This window comes from Sorex araneus, chromosome 1 (assembly GCF_027595985.1).
Source record: "Sorex araneus isolate mSorAra2 chromosome 1, mSorAra2.pri, whole genome shotgun sequence".
Taxonomy (NCBI): domain Eukaryota; kingdom Metazoa; phylum Chordata; class Mammalia; order Eulipotyphla; family Soricidae; genus Sorex; species Sorex araneus.
The window spans coordinates 3103594-3123175 of record NC_073302.1 but is presented as its reverse complement, the minus strand read 5'-3'; the positions used below and the strand labels follow the sequence as shown (position 1 = coordinate 3123175).

The 19582-nt window shown below is 63.7% G+C and overlaps 2 protein-coding genes across 2 annotated transcripts; one reads left to right on the top strand and one right to left on the bottom strand.

Annotated features, from left to right (window-relative positions):
- Window positions 1-3516: 3516 nt before the first annotated feature.
- On the top strand, window positions 3517-16612 carry PRDM12 (PR/SET domain 12). Its single transcript, XM_004613452.2, has 5 exons — window positions 3517-3739; window positions 5322-5512; window positions 7219-7374; window positions 15257-15368; window positions 16197-16612. The coding sequence occupies exons 1-5, from the start codon at window positions 3517-3519 to the stop codon at window positions 16610-16612; spliced, it is 1098 nt and encodes a 365-aa protein (XP_004613509.2).
- Window positions 16613-16751: 139 nt separating this feature from the next.
- Window positions 16752-18658, bottom strand: LOC129400876 (uncharacterized). The gene is made up of 3 exons (XM_055124141.1): window positions 18652-18658; window positions 17171-17783; window positions 16752-17136 (listed from the first exon to the last, which is right to left on the bottom strand). The coding sequence occupies exons 1-3, from the start codon at window positions 18656-18658 to the stop codon at window positions 16812-16814; spliced, it is 945 nt and encodes a 314-aa protein (XP_054980116.1). The 3' UTR covers window positions 16752-16811.
- Window positions 18659-19582: the final 924 nt, after the last annotated feature.

Sequence of the window (19582 nt, the reverse complement as noted above, 5' to 3'; positions counted from 1 at the left end):
TTCACTCGGCCCCCAAAAATGTATATTTCTCAGCGGACAATGGGCTCCTTTCTGCGCCTCCCCGGGGCGCATGGGGGCCTGGCAGGGGCGGGGACCGGTGCTCCTGGGCCGGCCTGAGCGACTCGCGGCCCCCATCGCCTCCAGCTGGGCCGGAGCCCCGAATCCCGCGTCGCTTGCGAGCGCCCCACGGCCGCGCGCTCTCGGGATCGGGGCGGATCCAAGCGCGGCGCGATGAGGAACGAACACGCCCTGCGGAAGGGGCCGCGGGGCCTGGGGAGTCCTGGCTGCACCCCCCCACACACACGCGGCTGCTCGAGGGTGCGGCCGTCCGGGGCGCCGGGGCTCGCGGGAAGGGAAGACAGGACAGCGGGTGCGGCCGGGGACCCCCGTTCCGCCGCGCTCCGCCAGGAGCCGGGCAACAAGTAGACGGTGCGCGAACAACGGCGGCCCCGCGCACCCGCTCACCTGCCCTGCCCGCGCCCCCCATGTCTCTCCCGTGGGCTCGGGGAGCAGGAGGACGGTGACCTCCGAGGAGCCGCGGCCGATTGATTCGTTCCGCCCGGAGCCCCGGCGGCGTGAATGGGGCCCGGGCGGCGGCGGCCGCGGCGGGGATAAAGATGTTGTCCCCGGCGGGGGGGAGGGGGCGCGGGCGGGAAGCGGGGCCATTCACTCCTGGCCCGGCCCCTCGGGAACCCGCGCCGAAGAAAGGGGACCGGGGCCTATTCAAGCCCTACCAGCCGCCCACAATGGGCCGATATACTGGGGGCCTCTCTATTAACGCCCATGAATATTAAAGAGATCGCAGAGCCGCGGCCCGCGGGCGCGAGGGGGCGGCGCCTGCGAGCCGGCCCGGGCGGCCTGGGGAGGGGGCGCGGGCACACTGCGCCCGAGACCGCCGGCCGCGGGGACGCCCCGATCGCGCGCGTCCCCTCCTTCTCCGGGGAGAAGCAGGCGCAGGGTGGCTGCTGATTCCGTCGGAGCCGATTCCATCGGACGGACCCCGACTCGGGGAGATCCCTCTGCTCCCCGTTTCCTGCGCTCAGCATTTCTTTCCTGGGATTTGGGCTCCTGGGAAAGCAATCGAGGCAGCCCGAGTGTTTCCACCTTCTGACCCCAAGTCTGGGACCTAAAAACAGCGGGAACTTTTCTCTGTCAGGGGGGTGGGGATTGGCCTCTTGACCGGGCGATGAGGAGAGTGACCTAAAAGATGAGCGTGGGAAAACGGGGACACCAGGCCCAGAGAAGCCAAGGGCCCCTCTTCACTCTCCTAGAGGCATCGGGAAGCCGTGGGTGCAGGGACTGAGCTCACCGTGGCCCCCAGGCGCATCCCCCATCCCCAGTCTTCTGAGAAGCTCCTTGGGACTGCCCATTTCAGCAGTTGGTGCTGGTGCCCCCCCACCCCGTCCCCATCCCGCTCCCAGATTCTGGGAGGAAGCGACCGGTCTCCAGCCCTGCTCAGCCTGGGGCGCGCTCTGGACCCCTGGAGGGAGCGGATTGCCGGGGCCCTGCGCATCCCGCGCCCTGGCTCCTCCCAGCGCCGCCCTCTGCTGGCGCTGCGGCCCGGCCACCCTCTCTCGGCAGCTTCCCCGCAGCCGGCGCAGGCCGTGGCGGCCCAGGCTCCGGGCGGCATGCCTGCGCTCTCTGCCTTCCTCAGCCTCCCCGGCTCGCTGAGCCAGGCGCACCTGGGCCGCCAGGCCGACCCCCAGCACGGGAGCGAGAGGCCTGGGGCCTGTGAGGACTGAGAGTCCTGTGGGTGGACGGAGGCTGGAGTTTCTGCTCCCCACCCCCAAGTCTCCGAGTGCCCAGGAGGGGCCTGGAGGGCTTTTTCCAACGAGCCCCCTTGGAGCCCAGCGCGAGCCCCAGGGTCCAGAAAGCCCAGCTGCGTGTTCGAAATCTGAAACGTCGGGGCAGGTGGGAGAGGGAAGCCTGTGGCCCTTTTCCCGTCGGGGCTTGAGGCCGCTGTGCCTGCAGGAAGGGGGGTGGGGAGGAGGGAGGCGGCCGAAGGGACTCTGCTCTTTTTCTCCGCAAAAGGCGCTTGCAGTGGCTCTGGGTGTCTGGAGGGGGTGTGGGAGGGAAGGGAAAAAGGGGTGGGGGGAGGCCGGAGAGAAAGGAAGCGCCGAGAGGCAGGCGGAGGAGTTACCGCCGGCTCCCGCGTCCTGCCTAGCAAAGGGGCCGCGAGCGGAGGTTCGAGCCCCGCCAGCCCGTTCAGCGGGGTTTGCTCCCAAGCGCGGCCGCTCCACTCTCGAAGGTGGGGGGTCCTTTCCGATAACCCCCGTATAGAGCAGAAAAGCTGCTTCCGAGAGGGCGTTTCCGCGAGCCGGAGAGAGCCGCGAGTGCACCACGCGGCCGTCAAGCGTCTCCCCCGGGCTCAGCCCTGCAGCGCGCGGCGCCGGGTGCGACTTGCGCTCGGGCCGCCTCGGAGATCCGGACGGAGGCGCCGGCCCGTGTGAGACGAAACGCGGGCGCCGCTGCGCCAGCCGCCAGGAGACCAGCGCTGCCCGCATCCCGGGCGGGGATTCTTCGGGGCGGCTCTGGCAATGTGGGGGTTCGGAGCGCCCAGAAACTCTGGAACCAGGCCCGACCCAGAGGCCCTGCTAGCGGGGAGGAAGGAGGCGAAGGCCTGCGGGACTGGGAAGCGCAAACCAACCTGAGTCGGTGGGTGGGCGCGGCCCCCGGGGGGTCGAGACCTGGAGTCCCCCAATTACCCGGTGGGGTTCTGGGAACCTCAACGAGGCTCGCTGCCATCCCCCTCCCTGGCCCGGCTCCCTCCTCTCCTCGCCGCGGGCTGAATCCCCCCTCCCTGCCCCGGCGCTTCCCACGGAGAGAGAGGAGGAGGAGGAGGAGGGGGGAGGTAGGGCCGCGATGGGCAGGAGGAGGAGGGGACGGTGCCGAGTGGCCCCGCGCCCCCGCCCTCTGCGCTCTCGCCGCGGAGCCTCCTCGAGCCCGGCCGGGTACTCCAAGTCTGTCGTCGGACGTCAGGGGGTCATTAATAACCAATTAGGAGGGTCGCTGCGGCTCCTATAAAGGCGCTGAGATTTTGCCAAGGGGGAGACGGTCCGGGCCGGGTGTGCGAGAGGCGAGCGCGCGTCCGAGCGCCGCCGCGTCTCCGCAGCCGCCCGCCTCCCGCCCGCCCGCACCCCCGCCCCGCACCCGCCTCCGCCTCCACCCCTGTCTGCAGCCCTCGGCGCCGCCTCTGCCTTCGCGGCTGATTCCTGCCTCTCTCCCTCTCTCTCTCTCTCTCTCTCTCTCTCTCTCTCTCTCTCTCTCTCTCTCTCTCTCTCTCTCTGGTGCGCTCTGCCTCGCTCCCCCTCTTCACCTTCCTCCCTGCCACCCCCTCTCCTCCCGCTCCCTCCTGCGTCCCCGTCCTGATCGCCCCCCGCTCCGCGGTTGCCTGTGGTCCCCGCGCCACAGCCCTCGGCTCGCGGCGCCGCTGCCCGCGCGCCCCGCACCGCCCCGCGAAGGCGCGGCCCGGCCCTTCCCGAACCGCCCGGTGCCGGCGAGCCCCCCGGGCCGCCCATGATGGGCTCCGTGCTCCCGGCGGAGGCCCTGGTGCTCAAGACAGGGCTGAAGGCGCCGGGGCTGGCGCTGGCCGAGGTCATCACGTCCGACATCCTGCACAGCTTCCTGTACGGCCGCTGGCGCAACGTGCTGGGCGAGCAGCTCTTTGAAGACAAGAGTCACCACGCCAGCCCCAAGACCGCCTTCACGGCCGAGGTCCTGGCGCAGTCCTTCTCGGGCGGTGAGTCGTCGCGCCGTCGAAGCTGGCCGCGTCCCCGCCGCCTGGCGGCCCCGAGTCCGCGGTGCGCGCGAGGCTGCGGAGGAGAGCGCGGGGGGTCGCGACGGCCGCGCCCACCCGGGCATTGCAGAGGCTCCGCGGGCCTCCGCGTCCGCGCCGGCCCGAGCCGGGAGGAGCGGCCAGAGCCGGCAGGGCCGGGAACGGCCCCGCGCGCCGCGCCCCGCAGGCCCCGCGCGCCCCGCAAAGAGGAGCGGGGATGACGGAGGAGGAGAGGAGGAGGAGAAGGAGGAGAGGAGCCGGAGCGGGGATCCCGGCCCCGGCCGGCCGCCCGCCGCCCCCCGCGTTCCCTTGCCCGCCCCTCGCTGCAGCGAGACGGCGGTTCCCGGCGCTCACTGCTTATAGGCGTGTAATAGCAGTTGACTGAAAGAGAACGGGTTTTAAATTCATTTAGTTAACTTGGGCTTGACCCGCGAAAGTTCCCACTTAAAGCGAGAACTTTAAAAGACAGCAGGGGGCCGGGGAGGGGGCGGAGGGCGGGCGGCCAGAAAAGGCGGCGGAGCGAGCCCGGGGGGCGAGGAAAGTTTCTTTTCTCTGCGATGTCTCAAGTGCTCGCTCCTCATTCATCAGCCGGCGAACAATATCTCTCGCGGGCGCTGGCATCTCTGCCCGGCGCCGGCGCCCCCCGCCCCGCGATCTCTGTTCCTCTCCTAATTCACCGTGAACACTGAATCCACTTCCATTCACGCTGTGTCGACCATCTGATCCCCGCTTTTTGTGAGGGGAATTCCTCGGCCCCTTTTAAACAAGTCCCCTCCGCATTGAGCTACGATTTACTGCTACAGCATTCTTCCCGGGCTAATGAATTTAGAATTAACCATTGCTTTCGAATGGGGCGCAGTGAATAAGATCACGTTAACAGCGTGACGAATCGCCGGCCGCGCCGCTGTGGGCACCGTTTAACCCCGCTTCCAGCGCGCTCTTTTCCCAGGTAGCTTAGAGGGGAACCTTGTAAGACACGGGGCCGCCCCCGCCGCCCCCCGTGCCGCTCCCTTCCTTCGGGGACAGGGGGACCCCGGGAGTTGTGCGAGGTAACTGCACCGGCTCTTCTTCGTCCAAAGAGGCCCCTGGAGGGCTCGCCGGGGTCTGGGCTCCTCGGCTGCCGGACACAGGATCCGATCCCGATCCCGGGCGCAGAGGAGTCGTGCTCGGACCCGCGCCTCCGGCGTCCTGCCGAGCCCGAGATGGCTTTTCCCCTACGCAGCCGCCCCGGGGCAGCGCTTCCTTGCCGGCCCTTTCTGGGTGGGGGTTCTGGGCGGGGACTCTGGGGTGGGGGTTCCGAGAACTCCCAGCAGGGAAACCACCTGGAGTCACCTAGCGCCTCCGACCACGGCCTTGGCTGTGCACGGTGCACCGAGATTTTTCCACGGCTCACGAGTCCCTCGTGAACCATCAGTTCCTTCTCATGGAGCTGGCCTCAGTTTACCGGTTTCTAAAACCACGCCCTGCTGCCTTGAAACCCTTCTGGGAAGGAAGGCAGGGGCCGGCCGTTGGCGAGGGACTGACCCAGCCTCCTGCTCCCCTCCAGAGGTGCAGAAACTCTCCAGCCTGGTGCTGCCCACCGAGGTGGTCATCGCCCAGAGCTCCATCCCCGGAGAGGGCCTGGGCATCTTCTCCAAGACCTGGATCAAGGCGGGCACGGAGATGGGTCCCTTCACCGGCCGAGTGATCGCCCCGGAGCACGTGGACATCTGCAAAAATAACAACCTGATGTGGGAGGTACGGGGGGGCCCAGACCACCGAGGGTCTCCGGGACGGGGGGGGGGGGTTGTCTGAAGGTCACTGTCCAGGCCAGCTCCAGAACACCGGCCCCCCTTCTCATGAGCAGCCCGCTGTGGCCCCCATTGCATGAAGGAGCACAGACATCCGCAGCAGCCTTGTCCTCCCCTGCACGCCCCACCCCTGCACAGCCCAGGGGCCTCCCCAGCCTCCTCTCTCCCCTTCCCTGAGCCTGCCCTGCCGCAGGAGACTAACGGGATGCTGGAGGCGGAAGGAGGCTGCCTGTGGGGCCGCATCCTTGGCCCAGGCCACCGGTGGGTAATGAGTAGCGGTAGCTCAGCGGGAAGGCACTTGCCTTGCACGCGGCCCACCCGGGTTTGAGCCTCAGCATCCCATGTGGTCCCCTGAGCACTGCCAAGAGTGATCCCTAAGTGCAGAGCGTGGAGTAAGGCCTGAGCACTGCTAGGTGTGGCCTCAGAGCAAACAAATAATACAGTTTTAAAAGGAGCAGGGAGGAGGGCTGGAGTGACAGACAGCACAGCGGGGAGGGCGTTGGCCTTGCACAGGGCCAACCCGGGTTCGATTCCCAGCGTCCCATAGGGTCCCCCGAGCACTGCCAGGAGGGATTCCTGAGTGCATGAGCCACGAGTAACCCCGGAGCATTGCTGGGTGAGACCCAAAAAGCAAAAAAAAAAAAAAAAAAAAAAAAAAAAGGACGGGGGGAGGAACTGGCCCTGAGGTGGGCCCTGAGCCTTGTGTCTGCATCACAGCAGGAAGGCTAGTCCTGCCCCCAGCAGTGCCAGAGCAGGAGGGCCCTCCCCGGCCCTTCCCCGGGGCACTGCCCCTGCTGACCTAGGCTGGCGCACCCCTTCCCGGAAACTAGTTTCACCCCCACCCCTCCCTGCAGCCCCCACCTGGCGCACACACACACTGACACACACACACACACACACACACACTCACACACACACACACCCCAGAGACAAAGCCTGCAGCTGGTCAGGGCACCTGAGGTGGACAGTCGGAGCCCCGGGACTGGACCCCGCTGGCCCAGGCCGGGCAAAGCTTCTGCTTCCTACAGCCGTGACCAGGGCTGGACGTGGGGACCAATGGGTCTCTGAGGCTTTTTGTTTGTTTGTCTGATTTGTTTTGTTTTGTTTGGGGGCCACACCCAGCAGTGCTCGGGGCCTCCTCCCCTCCTCCTGACTGTGCTCAGGGATCACTCCCGGAGGGGCTCTAGGGATCCTGTGTGGTGCCCGGGGTCCAACCCCGGTCAGCCACACGCAGGGCAGGTGCCATCCCTGCTGCTCCGTCTCTCCTGCCCCCCCCGCACCCGTCCCCCTGGTGGCTCCCACCAAGAGGCTGACATCTGGCAGAGGGCCACAGCCGCCCCCTCCCCCTACGGCGTCCTCTACGGAGGCCATCGTGCTCCCGGGAGCACTTTGCATCCTGTGGGAGCTCGTGGGCGCCAGGCTGTCTGGTCAGCAGCGGGCACCTTCCCCGGGGGGTGGGGAGAAGGTGGCACCAGGGGCCCGGGGGGCCTGTGCGCGGGTACTCCTGCCCCCAACCAGCCCTGGACGTGGAGGGGAGAAGAGCCGTGCTCCCCCCTCTGGGGCGGCTGGCAGAAGGAGAGAGTGTGATTGTGAGGGGCCGAGGGGACAAGACCCCCCCCCCGCCCCGCTCACCCGGCCGTGCCCTGCGCCCAGGTGTTCAATGAGGACGGGACCGTGCGCTACTTCATCGACGCCAGCCAGGAGGACCACCGCAGCTGGATGACCTACATCAAGTGCGCACGCAACGAGCAGGAGCAGAACCTCGAGGTGGTCCAGATCGGCACCAGTATCTTCTACAAGGCCATCGAGGTGGGTGTGCGTCGGGCACGCAGGGTCCTGCCTGGGGCAGTGGTGAGCGGAGGGGCATGGCCCCGGGGCCAGAGGCCACGGTGAGGGTGAGGGTGAGGGTGAGGGTGAGGGTGGGGACCGCTTCCGCCCTGAGGCCCCAGTTCTGCTGAGAGCGTCCTGGGCTGGACGTTGGTCTCCAGAGAGCGAGAGGCGGCTCTGTTGGGCCAGAAAGGCCAGTGCCTTGGGGGACCCTCTCGGCCTGTGGGGCGTCACCTTCCTGCCACTGGCTGCTCTGGATGTCCTGTGTCCCCTGGCCGCTGGGTGTGTGCGTTCAGCCCAGGCTTCAGCCCACGGCGGGCCGGGGCCAGGATGACCTCACAAGCAGGCAGCCCAGTCGGGAGTGGGTGCTCAGGGCAGGGGAGTAGCGGATGGGGAACTGCAGGGCGGGGGCTGAGCAGGCCCGGAGCAAGGGACATGCAGGAGTGGACAAAGGGGCGTCAGGATGGGGAGGGGCTGGCCGGAAGCCGGGACAGGGGCCGAGTACAGCAGCTGGCCGAGTTCTGGCTGGGGGCCGGGGGACCTGGACAGTGGTCCGCAGAGGGACATTTGCTTGGCACCTGGCCCTGGACTGCAGACCCCGACTCCCTCCGGCAGGCCGGGAGAGGCGCTGAGTGTGGGGCTGCCCCACTTTCCTGGCCCTTCTGGTCCTCTGCAGGGGCAATCGCGTGTCTCTGGGTAGGGGTGAGTCTGGAGACTTGGGGGACCTGATGAGCCCCCACCCCAGGCTGGAGAACAACCTTCCTTTAGTCTGTTCACCCCCCAGAATGCAGAGCCCCAAGTCTTTCTAAGGGCCTGAAGGGAAGGTTCTAGAACCAGGGTCAGACTGTCCCCAGATATCCAGAGCCCGGGATTCCCTCGGTCAGCGCCGGTGGCTGAGTGGGTACGAAGGTGGCAGGTAGAAAGGTGAGAGTGTGGCTCCTGCGAGTGGGACAGGCACGAGGCCGTGAGGGCAGCTGGAAGGTGGCCCCAGCCGAGAGAGAGCTCGCCGTGACCACTGCCCCGGGGCACGTCCTCCGCGTGGCAGTTGGACTGTCCCAGCTCACACGCTCCCTCTGCTTCTCAGCCTGACACTTGTCCACTCACACGCACATCCCACTGCCCGCCCTGCCCTGGCACACTGCACAGGCACACAGTGCCCCACACGTGTGCATACACAAGGCACACGTGTATGTTTGCAGACACGGGACACGCATGTATACAGACACATGTATGTACACAGACCTGCAATATACATGTATACAGGCACATGCGTGCCTCACACAGGGACATATACACAGGCAGACATACAACCATATGGCCACACACATGTATGCACACAGGCACACAAAAAGCCATGCAAGTAGAGTCGGGGAGATGGTACAGTGGGGAGGGCCTTTGCCTTTCACACTGACCCAGATTCGATCCCCAGCGTCCCATCTGGTCCCCCGAGTCCATCCAGAGTAACTCCTGAATGCAGGGCCAACGGTGACCCCTGGACATGCTGGATGTGTCCCAAGAAGCCACACAAGGAAACACACAACCACGAATGCACAGGCACACACGCACATAAACCACAGGCACACAAGCACACACAGCACAGATACACATGCTCACACACAGGCATACATATGCACATGTGCATGCATGCAGACACACAAGTGACATACACGCACACATATGCACATACCGACACACACATATGCATGCACACAAGTGCACATATGCACACAGGCACACTGATACACGTCTGGAGAAAGGACAGAGGCCGGCTTCCTGCTGCACCACCATGGGGCCCCCGGGCCCGTTTTGCCCTGGGCACCGGGACCACAAGGTGGGCGGAGGATCGGCCGAGGAGCACCAGCGGGCGCTGTGCAGAAATGCAGGCCCAGCGGGCTGGCGAGTGAGCGTCTCCCGGGAGGGTCGGAGTCCAGCAGATGGAGAAAGAGGGTCGGAAACTTCCGCTGATAGCAGAGGGAGAGGGAGGGGTCCAGGGCACAGGCCCTGTGCGGGGTGGGGGGGGCGCCAGGCCTCTGCCCGTCTGGGGAGTCTCCTCAGCAGACTCTCCGCGAGACCCTGGCCACGGCTCTCACACTGCGACCCGCCTCCAGGACAGACGCTGCTCGTGGGGCGGGAGTTGGGGAAGAGCACCAAGCCAGGGGCCCTTCAGGAGCTCCTCCCCCTCCTCCTCCTCCCCCATCCCCTCCTCCTCCTCCTCCTCCTCCTCCTCCTCCTCCTCCTCTTCCTCCTCCTCTTCCTCCTCCTCCTCCTCTTCCTCCTCCTCCTCCTCCTTCTCCTCCTCCTCCTCCTCCTCCTCGTCTTCCTCCTCCTCTACTTCCTATCCTCTTCCCCTTCTCTTTCTCCTCTTCCTTCTCCTCCACCGTCTCTTCCTCCTTCTTTTCTTTCTCCTCCTCCTCTTCTTCCCCTTCTCCTCCTCTTCCTCTTTCTCTTCTTCCCCTTCTCTTCTCTTTCTTCTCTTCCTCCTCCTCCTCCTCCTCGTCTTCCCCTTCTCTTTCTCCTCCTCCTTCTCCACTGTCTCTTCCTCCTTTTCTTTCTCCTCTTCCTCCTCCTCTTCTTTCCCTCCTCCTCCTCCTCCTCCTCCTCCTCCTCCTCCTCCTCTTCCTTCTCAGCTTGGTTTTTTGGTTTGTTTTGCTTTGTTGTGGGCCACACCCAGCTGTGCTTCCTCCTGGCTCTGCGCTCCGGGATCATCGCTCCTGCTAGGGCTCAGGGGGCCACAAGCGATGCCAGGATGAACCCGCGCCAACCACGTGAAGGCGGCTGTCTTAGCCGCGGTCCCGTCTCTCTGGCCCCTGGCCTCTGTTGTTTGTTTCTCCCCTGGCAGTTCTTCCTGTTTTGTAGCTGCTGTCTCTGTCTCTCCCGTGCCCTGGAATGGGGAGAAATGTCTTCGTTCCATCCGCAGGCTTCAGCTCTCTCCTGTCCCACAGCTGCACCTCGACCCCCTCCAGCCTGATTCATGCCCAGGTGGGGTTGGGGTCGGGGCAGGCTGGGCAGAGGCTCACCGAGGCAGGGAGGTGCTCAGATGGAGGGGGAGTGCTTTGTGTGGGCCAGGGAGCCCTGGCTCCATCCCCGATTGCCCCATAACAATCAATCCATCCATTTCAAAGAAAACATGGACCTGCATCTGATAACTACAAAGAAAGAAAGAAAGAAAGAAAGAAAGAAAGAAAGAAAGAAAGAAAGAAAGAAAGAAAGAAAGAAAGAAAGAAAGAAAGAAAGAAAGAAAGAAAAAAGACTGTTACCGGCTGCCCGCCTCCCCCAGAAAAATGGACTCTCAGCCCAGGTCCCTGAAGGATATTTCTGTAAAGTGCCCACTAAGACTGAGTGGGCGCCAGCTGGAGAATCATAAGAGCTTCCTGCAGGAAAGGGCTAGGAGATTTGGATTTTTTCTCCCAGTGTTTTTATTCTGTTTGGGCCACATCTAGCAGTGCTCAGGGCTTCCTGCTGGCTTTGTGCTCAGGAATCACTCCTGGCGGGCTCAGAGGGTGCGAGGGACAGAACCCAGGTCTGCTGGCACAAGCTAGCACGTTAAGCCTGGACTATCTCTCGGCTCCGGTTTAGGATTTAGCAACTTTCCAGGGCTGGAGTGACAGCACAGCGGTGAGGGCATTTGCCTTGCACGCGGCCAACCCGGGTTCGATTCCCAGCATCCCATACGGTCCCCTGAGCACCTCCATAGGTAATTCCTGAGTGCAGAGCCAGGTACCACCCAAAAAGCTAAAAAAAAAAAAAAAAAAAAAAAAAGGATTTAGCAACTTTCCATTTTTCCCCTTTTCCTTTTCCTAGTCTGGGTGTTTTCTTTCTTTCTGTTTCTTTCCCTCCGGTGTGGGGCCATTGAGATTCTGGTTCCTGGTGTCCCTTCGCCGTATTTGCTTCTCTTGGCTGGGCCAGGCCAGGGGTGCCTGTGGGTGTTCTGGTTAAGGACTGGCTCAGAGATGACGCAGCCTGGGCAGAGGGCCTCGGCGCCGCAGACTCGCAGCCAGTGCCCTGGGTACCGCCCCGGCCTGATGGACAGAGCGCAAGGGTCAGGTTGCTGGTAGGAGGCTGATCCCGCGCCCTGGGGCCTCCCTGTTTGCTGAGTCTCTATTAATTGGTGTGTCAGGACATCTGAGCTACAGTGGCAATTGATACTCGTCCAGATGACGCGGACTCCTTCTCCGCTCCGGCTGCTGTCCCGCCGGGCCGGGGAGGGCCCTGGAGTCTCGCGGGAGCCTGATCCATCATGTGCCAGGAATTTCTATTAGGGAAACAGCCCCCGGACCCCATTACTTTGAAAAAACCAGGAATGGGGCTGAGGCAAACTTGTAGCCTGGAGGCCGGGTTCGGAAGTGCCCGTTGAGCACTCACGTCATTATCCGGGAAAGGCGCGGGGTGAATACCGCCCTCCCCCCCTCCCCCCGCCCGGTCTTGGGGACACATGATGTGGGTGCTGGGGTGGGCTCTAGGCTGCTCGGCCCTGCATAGCATGACCTGAGCCAGTGCCTGCTGCTTGCGGGAGAGCCTGGGCACTCGCCCGGTTCTCTGAGCCTGGGACTGAGACCCTGACTGGCTGTAGCGCAGACCCTAAGGAGATTGTGTCCTGGGGGACCTGGGGGCGACAGCCACTGCTCTTAGGAGTTAACTGCGGGGAGCCGGGAACCACCGGATAATAGTAATCACAATCCTAGGAAAAGGTTGTTGTTCCCTAGGGTTCCTTCCCCGGAGTGGCGGGAGGGACCCCCAGAGCAGTCTGCAGGGGCAGCTGCTGCTTCTCAGAACTCCGAAGGGGTCTCCTCTCCCTCGAGAGACCCCAGTTCTGGGCCTCTGTGCAGACGCAGCTGCCTCCAGGACCACTGGCTCTATCCCACCCTTCTCTAGCTCAATTCCAGTGGGGTCGGGTCCCAATAGACTTTCTTTAAAAATGCTTTGGGGGCTGGAGCGATAGCACAGAGGGGAGGGCGTTTGCCTTGCACGCGGCTGACCCAGGTTCGATTCCCAGCATCCCATAGGGTCCCCTGAGCACCGCCAGGGGTGATTCCTGAGTGCATGAGCCAGGAGTAACCCCTGTGCAACGCCAGGTGTGACCCAAAAAGCAAAAAAAAAAAAATGCTTTGATTTGGGGGCTGGAGCAGTAGTCCAAGGGGGAGGGCATTTGTCCTGCACACGGCTGACCCAGGTTCGGTCCTGGTATCCCGTGTGGTCCCTGGGGAACCGCCAGGAGTAACTCCAGATGCAGAGCCAGGAGAAACCCCTGAGCATTGCTGGGTGTGACCCAAAAGCAATAACAAAAGTGTTAAAACTTGGGGGTCAGGGAGAGAGTTCGGAGGGTAAGGCATCTGCCTTTCATGCAGCTGACCCAGAGTTGATCCCCACCACCCCCTCCGATCCGCATGTCTGCCAGGAGTGATCGCTAAATACAGAGCAGGAGTAGGCTCTGAGTGAGCTTGAAGGACCAAAAAAAAAATATGTTTAGGGGCTGGAGCAATAGTACAGCGGGGAGGGCGTTTGCCTTGCACGCAGCCGACCCGAGTTCGAATCCCAGCATCCCATATGGTCCTCTGAGCACTGCCAGGGGTGATTCCTGAGTGCAGAGCCAGGAGTGACCCCTCTGCATTGCCAGGTGTGACCTATAAAGCAAAAAAAAAATCTTTAAAATAATTTGGTATAAAAGCAAACAATTTTTAAAATTAAAATTGTTATTATTATTATTATTATTATTACTACTATTATTATTTTGGTATGGGGACTACACCTGGCAGTGCTCAGGACTTACTCCCAGCTTCCCACCAGGGCTTACTCCTGGCAGCGCTTGGGGGACCGTATGTGATGCCAGGAACCAAACCCGCACTCTGGATCTCTGGCCCTGCTTATTTGGTTGCTGTTGTTTGTCTGTTTTGTTATGTGTGCCACACCAACTGTACTCAGCGCTGACTCCTGGCTCTGTGCTCAGGGATCGGTCCTGGAGGGCTCAGGAGACTGTAGAGGCAGCTGGGGGTTGAATCCGGCCGGGAGCCAGGCCAGTGCCCTCCCCAGCCCCCGGCCCCCTTGTTCTATATTTATTGGTCTGTTGGACACATCGGTGGTGCTCAGGGCTTATTCCTGGCTCTGTGCTCGGGCTCGGGGGACCCTCGGGGGTCTCAGGGAACAAGCCTGGGTTGGCCGTGTGCAAGGCGAGCCCCCTGCCCGCTGCAGGTCACCTCTGGCCCCAGGCCTTATTGTTTTTAAAAAGTCAGATGCATGGGGTAGGGACAGAAGCTTTCCCGCACCGTCTCACTAGCCCTGAAAACAGTATTTGGTTTTTCGGCCACCGCAGGGCTCCGGGCTGCCACGAGCCGAGCCGACAAGGGCTCGGGCCCCTCTCGCGGGAGTCACATGATCCGGCTGTGTGTCTGCCTCAGTGGGGTCATTACTTCAAATTAGCGGAATTCATCTCCGTCTGTTTAGAAGCAGGTCATCCATAAACGACGCGCTCCCGGGTGCAGTTACGGCCCCGGCTCTGAGAAACGGTCTTCCCGCTCACTGCACGGAGTTTGATTCAGGATCTGGGCCGAGCCATCGGCACCCGCCTCCTCACCCCTGCGACGGTCTCTGCGAGGCTTTGACAGGCCCCGGGACCCGCCACTTTACTGGCAGTGAAGACGCTGTGGGGAGGGGCCTGGAGCGACAGCAGTGGGTGGTCTGTGGTGCTCACTGGACCCCCCTTACCTGTGCTGACCTGGGGGAGCAGGAGGGTGTGGCCACTCGGGCTGCTGAACCCCAACAAGCATGTGGGGAGGCTGAGGGGGCCCCCCAGTGCAGCTGAGTGCATCCCAGTGGATGCAGGGGTCCCCTGGCCCCGGCACCTCCACTTACACAGGGGGTCTCAGAAATAGTTTCCTCTCTTTTCATCCCTTTCCTAAGGGGTCCGACCAGAACTCTCCCTGTGCCCCGTCCCAAACCTCCCTGCACCCCGACCAGGCCACCAGGCCAGTCTCTCCTGGGCTTTGCCCCCGGCCTGGCTTCTCCCTCCCTGACCCTGAGGCCTTTGGGAGCACTGGGCAGGGCTGACCCAGCCCAGGTGGGGTCAGGAGGGGCAGCTGCGGGGCACCCTGGCACCTCTTTGGCCATCGGGGTCCGCTTTGGGCTGTGCAGGGCTCAGGGGCTCAGAGCCACTCGGCTGAATGGTGCAGACCAGAAGCTTCTAGAAGGTGGGATACCTGCAAGCCAGACCAGAAAGAGGGGCAGGGCCTTCTGGCAAGGGGCACTTCTGGGGGCCGTGACACCCCGATGGAATCCTGTGTGCTTTCGTGCCGTCACTCTGGCGGGCGCCCCCTCTCCTCTGCCCCCCTGGACTGGCACTGCGGGCCCACATGTGGGAGTGTGGCCGGCTCTCCCTGAGTGCCTGGTGGGCCCCTTTAGGGTGGCCCAGGCTGCAGGGGGGGCGGTGATCAGATCCCCCTCTGAGCCCAGTCACCCTTGATGGGGCCATCTCCATCCAAGACAAAGTGCCACCGATTCTGTTCCACGCAGGCCCTAATTTCAGCAGCGTTTGCTAGTCTCTGCCACGCGTGCGTCACGCGCCCCGTGGCTGGGGACAGAGGGACAGATGACAGGCTGCCGTGTGTGCACCAGACTGTGTCCACCACCCAAGGCCCCCCGGATATGCCGCCCACTTTAGCTCCAGCCCCCACCTGGGGCCGTGTCAGCTTGGAGCGGGTTGGGTTCCCAGCAGCGGGGCGAGGAGGCGGGCGGGGTGGCGGGCTGCACAGCTCCTCCCCACGCCCCTGCTCCTTGCCAGCATGGGGGAGGGAGTATTGGGCTGTTGGCTTGGTGGAGGTCGCCCTGGGCCGGTTGGGAGGCGGAGCCCCCTGACCTCTGGCCTCTCCCGTAGATGATCCCCCCGGACCAGGAGCTGCTGGTGTGGTACGGGAACTCTCACAACACCTTCCTGGGGATCCCGGGCGTGCCGGGGCTGGAGGAGGAGCAGAAGAAGAACAAACATGGTAGGTGGCTGCAAGGTGATGGGGGGGCAGGGAGCCCAGGTTTGGGGACACCCACCCCCCCTCCCGGATCCCCGAGAATTCAATCTCTAGCACCATGGAGCAGCTTTGACTTTCTTTTTGTGTTTATTTCTGGGCCACACCCGGTGCCGCTGACTCCGAGCTCAGGAATCACTCCTGACAGTGCTCAGGGGACCATATACCTGTGTTCCCAGCAGCCTTGATAGTGTCCCCCGGCCCAGGCAGGGGTGGGAGCAGGCTGGGGGCAGGCAGTGGTGGCGAGGGGGCGGGTCCTCAAGCAAGGAGCCGGGCGTGGGGGGCCTGGAGAGGCGAGGAGAGCTGAGACGGTCTGGGAGCTTCTTCCCGGCCCCGCCCTCATGCCGTCTCCCGGGAAGCCGCCCCCACGGGACCCACCTAGCGGGTGCCAAGTCTTGGGCTCAGCCTCGCCTTTCCACGGCACGACCCTACTTGGGGACTCGGTGCAAGTCCCGTGGGAGGGGGTGACCCCCTCTCTTTCAGAGACGGTTCCCGGGACCCTCCGCAGCGCCAGTGTCTCCCGTTTCTCCGGGAGGGGGAGCTCGTGGGCTGGTTCTGTGACCGTCTCCCACCCAGGGCTGAGAAAAGGGGGGCGCAGCTCCCTGTGCAGAGCGGGGCGGTGGCGGGGGGTAGACGAGTTACCGGGAAGGGCAGGGAACCTTCGAGAACGTCCGGGGGGTGGTGGTACCCATTTCACAGCTCCGGACGTTGGGGTTGCGTGAGTCCCGGGAGCTCCCCCGGCCTGGCTGTGGGGTCCAGCGGGCTCTAACGCGGCTGCCCTTTGTCCCCCCCCAGAGGACTTCCACCCCGCGGACTCGGCGGCGGGCACGGCGGGCCGCATGCGCTGCGTCATCTGCCACCGCGGCTTCAACTCCCGCAGCAACCTGCGCTCGCACATGCGCATCCACACGCTGGACAAGCCCTTCGTGTGCCGCTTCTGCAACCGCCGCTTCAGCCAGTCGTCCACGCTGCGCAACCACGTGCGCCTGCACACGGGCGAGCGCCCCTACAAGTGCCAGGTGTGCCAGAGCGCCTACTCGCAGCTGGCCGGCCTGCGCGCCCACCAGAAGAGCGCGCGCCACCGGCCGCCCAGCGCCGCGCTGCAGGCGCACTCGCCCGCGCTGCCCGCGCCGCACGCGCACGCGCCCGCGCTCGCCGCCGCCGCCGCCGCCGCCGCGGCCGCGCACCACCTGCCCGCCATGGTGCTGTGAGCGCGCCCGCCGCCCGCGCGCCGCCGCCGCCCCGCGCGCCCCCGCCGCCCCGCGCGCCCCGCCCCGCGCGCCTCGCCCAACGCGCCCCCGCTCCCGCGCACCCATCTCGCGCGCTCCCGCCCCGCGCGCCCCCGCCGCCCCGCGAGCCCCCGCCCCCTGCGCACCCATCTCGCGCGCTCCCGCCCCGCGCGCGCCCATCTCACACCTCGCGGGTACACCTGCCCGGCGCGCGCCCATCTCGCGCGTACCCGCACCTCGGGCACACCCACCGCCCCGCGCATCCCCTGCGCGCTCTGCCTCGCGCGCCCCCGGCCCGCGAGCACCCCTCGAGGGCGCACCTGCCCCGCTCGTACCACCTCGCGCGCACTTTCCACGCGCCCCCGCCCCGCGCGCTCCCCTCTCGGGCGCACCCGCTTCGCGCACCACCAGCGGCCACGGAGGCGGGAGCGCGCCCCCCACCGCTCCGCTGTTTTTGCTCTTCTGCCCGGTCCTTTGGCCCCCTCGTGGCTTCGGGGGACCCGCACCTCGGGGGGACCCGCACCTCGGAGTGACTCGCACCTCGGAGTGACCCGCACCTCGGAGTGACCCGCTCTTCCGGGCAGACGCTCTTTGCCCCAGGTCTCAGAGGAACCACTCCCTTCCCCGGCTCTTGGGAAGGGGGGTGTCCCCCGGCTGATCCAGGGACGGAGCCCCCACAGCCCCGGGGGGAGCTGGTGAAAGGAGGGCTGGGGCAGGCAGGGGCGCAGAGCGGCCCCTTTCCATCCTCCCTGCGGTGTGCAGGGTCCCGTCGACCTTGCCAGTTGGGGGTTGCCCGCGCAGGGGCCGGCGGGCGGGGCGGCGTTTACACCCTTTCTGGCCTTCGTCACCCCCCATGTGTCACCCGGGGCAAAACGGACATTCACGGCGGGATCTCGGGCAAGTCCCGCCTCTCCCTGGGCCTCAGTTTCCCCCTTTCTAACGGTAAAATGAAAGCTGGACCAACGCGCCTCCAGCTCTGCCGTCTCGTTTAGAAAGGGGACGTTTCCCTGCTTCTCGCCACCCTCTAGCCAGAGGCGGGCCAGATGCACCTTCCTAGCTGCAAAGTGCTCCCGAGCCGCGCGGGGTGCGCAGGGGCGAGACCGGAGGGGTCCGCCGTGCGCGTCCACGCCTGATCGGACCCTTCCTGGGTCCCCTTACTCCGGCTGCGCGCGCCCTCTGGTGGCGGGTACCCCACATTGCAGTCATTTACCCGAATTCTCTTCGGCGTTTTGTAAATTAAAAAAAAAACTATAATAATATTAATGAAAGTATAAAGTGTATAGAGTTTTCAAGAAACTGTGTTCTACTTCCATAAAATGGTCACTTTAACCTTGTAAATATTTATCTAAAATGATATTTACGAAACTGTGATATATATTATTTGATTGTATATGTACAACTGTAAATACATTTGTACCTCTCTTGTATCTAAAATAAAAATGACTTGGAACATTTATCGCTGTCGTCTGAGTGGAGCGAACCCTGCTGTTTGGAAAGGAAACGGCATGGGAAGGTTCTAGAAGCGCCAGAGGGAGCGCCTTTGGTCCGGAAAGCCATCCCTCATCCCCGAGCAGATGCTGTTACAGCTGACGTCAGCTCCAGAGCCTGTGGCAGGAGGCAGCAACCCCGAACCTCAGGAGGAGGGGGCTGGGAAAGTCCTGGGGACTTGCAGCTGACTTTCAAACGTCTGTTCCCCCTTGCTCCTTCTACCCCGCCCGCCAGTTTTGGGATTTGGGTCCCATCCAGCCATGCTCAGGGCTTCCTCCTGGCTCTGCACGCAGGGATCACTCCTGGCCGTGGTCAGGGGCCATACACCGGCACTGGGGATCGAACCTGGGTCGACCACGTGCAAGGCAGTGCCCTCCCTGCTGTGCTGTCGATCCAATCCTTCCCCGTCTTTCCATGGACAGCATGAAGGACGCCAACCAGCAGTGGCGGTGGGTCAGGAGGACCCTTCTCCAGTCTCACTGTTCCCACCTCTCCTGGTCCCCACTTCTTGACTCTCTGAAGACCAGCCGCACCCGTCATACCTGACCGCTAGGGGGAGCCCCTTCCCCACAGACCTGGATTCACACTTATCCACAGCATCATTCCAATTTGTAATTTCACATGCATATTCCCAAAGCCGCCTGTGCTTTTTATTTTATTTTATTTATTTATTTTGCTTTTTGGGTCACACCTAGTGATGCACAGGGGTTACTCCTGGCTTGGGGACCACATGGGATGCTGGGAATTGAACCCTGGTTGGCCACGTGCAAGGCAAACACTCTACCCGTTGTGCTATCGTATTGCTCCAGCCCCCCTGCCTGCACTTTTAGTTAAGTCTGGGGCCGGAGTGATAGTCCGGATGGAGGAAACTTGCCTGCCATGTATGTGGCCGACCAGGTCCCATCCCTGGCATCCCATATGGTTCCGTGAACCCTGCCAGGAGTGAATCCTCAGTGCAGAGCTGGGGATAAGTTCTAGGCATCACTGGGTGTGACCCCCCCCAAATAAAGCAAAAATAAAATGAAGGAATATAAGTTTGACTTGGGGGCGGCAGAGCTAAGACAGGAGGGGCCCAGGCACCGACCTGCATGCTTACAGTGTTGGTTCCACTCCAGAACTGCATGTGGACCTTGGACCCAGAGCCGGGAACAGGCCCTGAGCACTGCTGGGTGTGGTCCCAACTCCCCAAAACATTTTATTTATTTTTGTTTGGGGTCCCACACCCAGACGTGCTCCGAGCTTGCTCCTGACTGTTCAGTGATCACTCCCAGTGGGGCTGGAGGGACCCTGTGGGGTGCGAGCAATTAAACCCGTTTGCCCTGTGCAAGGCAAGCATCTTGCCTGTTGCACTATCCCCCAACCCCTTAGTTGGGCATGGTGACCGTGCTAGCAGTGCTCGGGGACGGAGCCCAGGCCTCCCACGTGCTATCAAGTGCCTTAGCCTTCCGCCTATGCCCTCGGCTC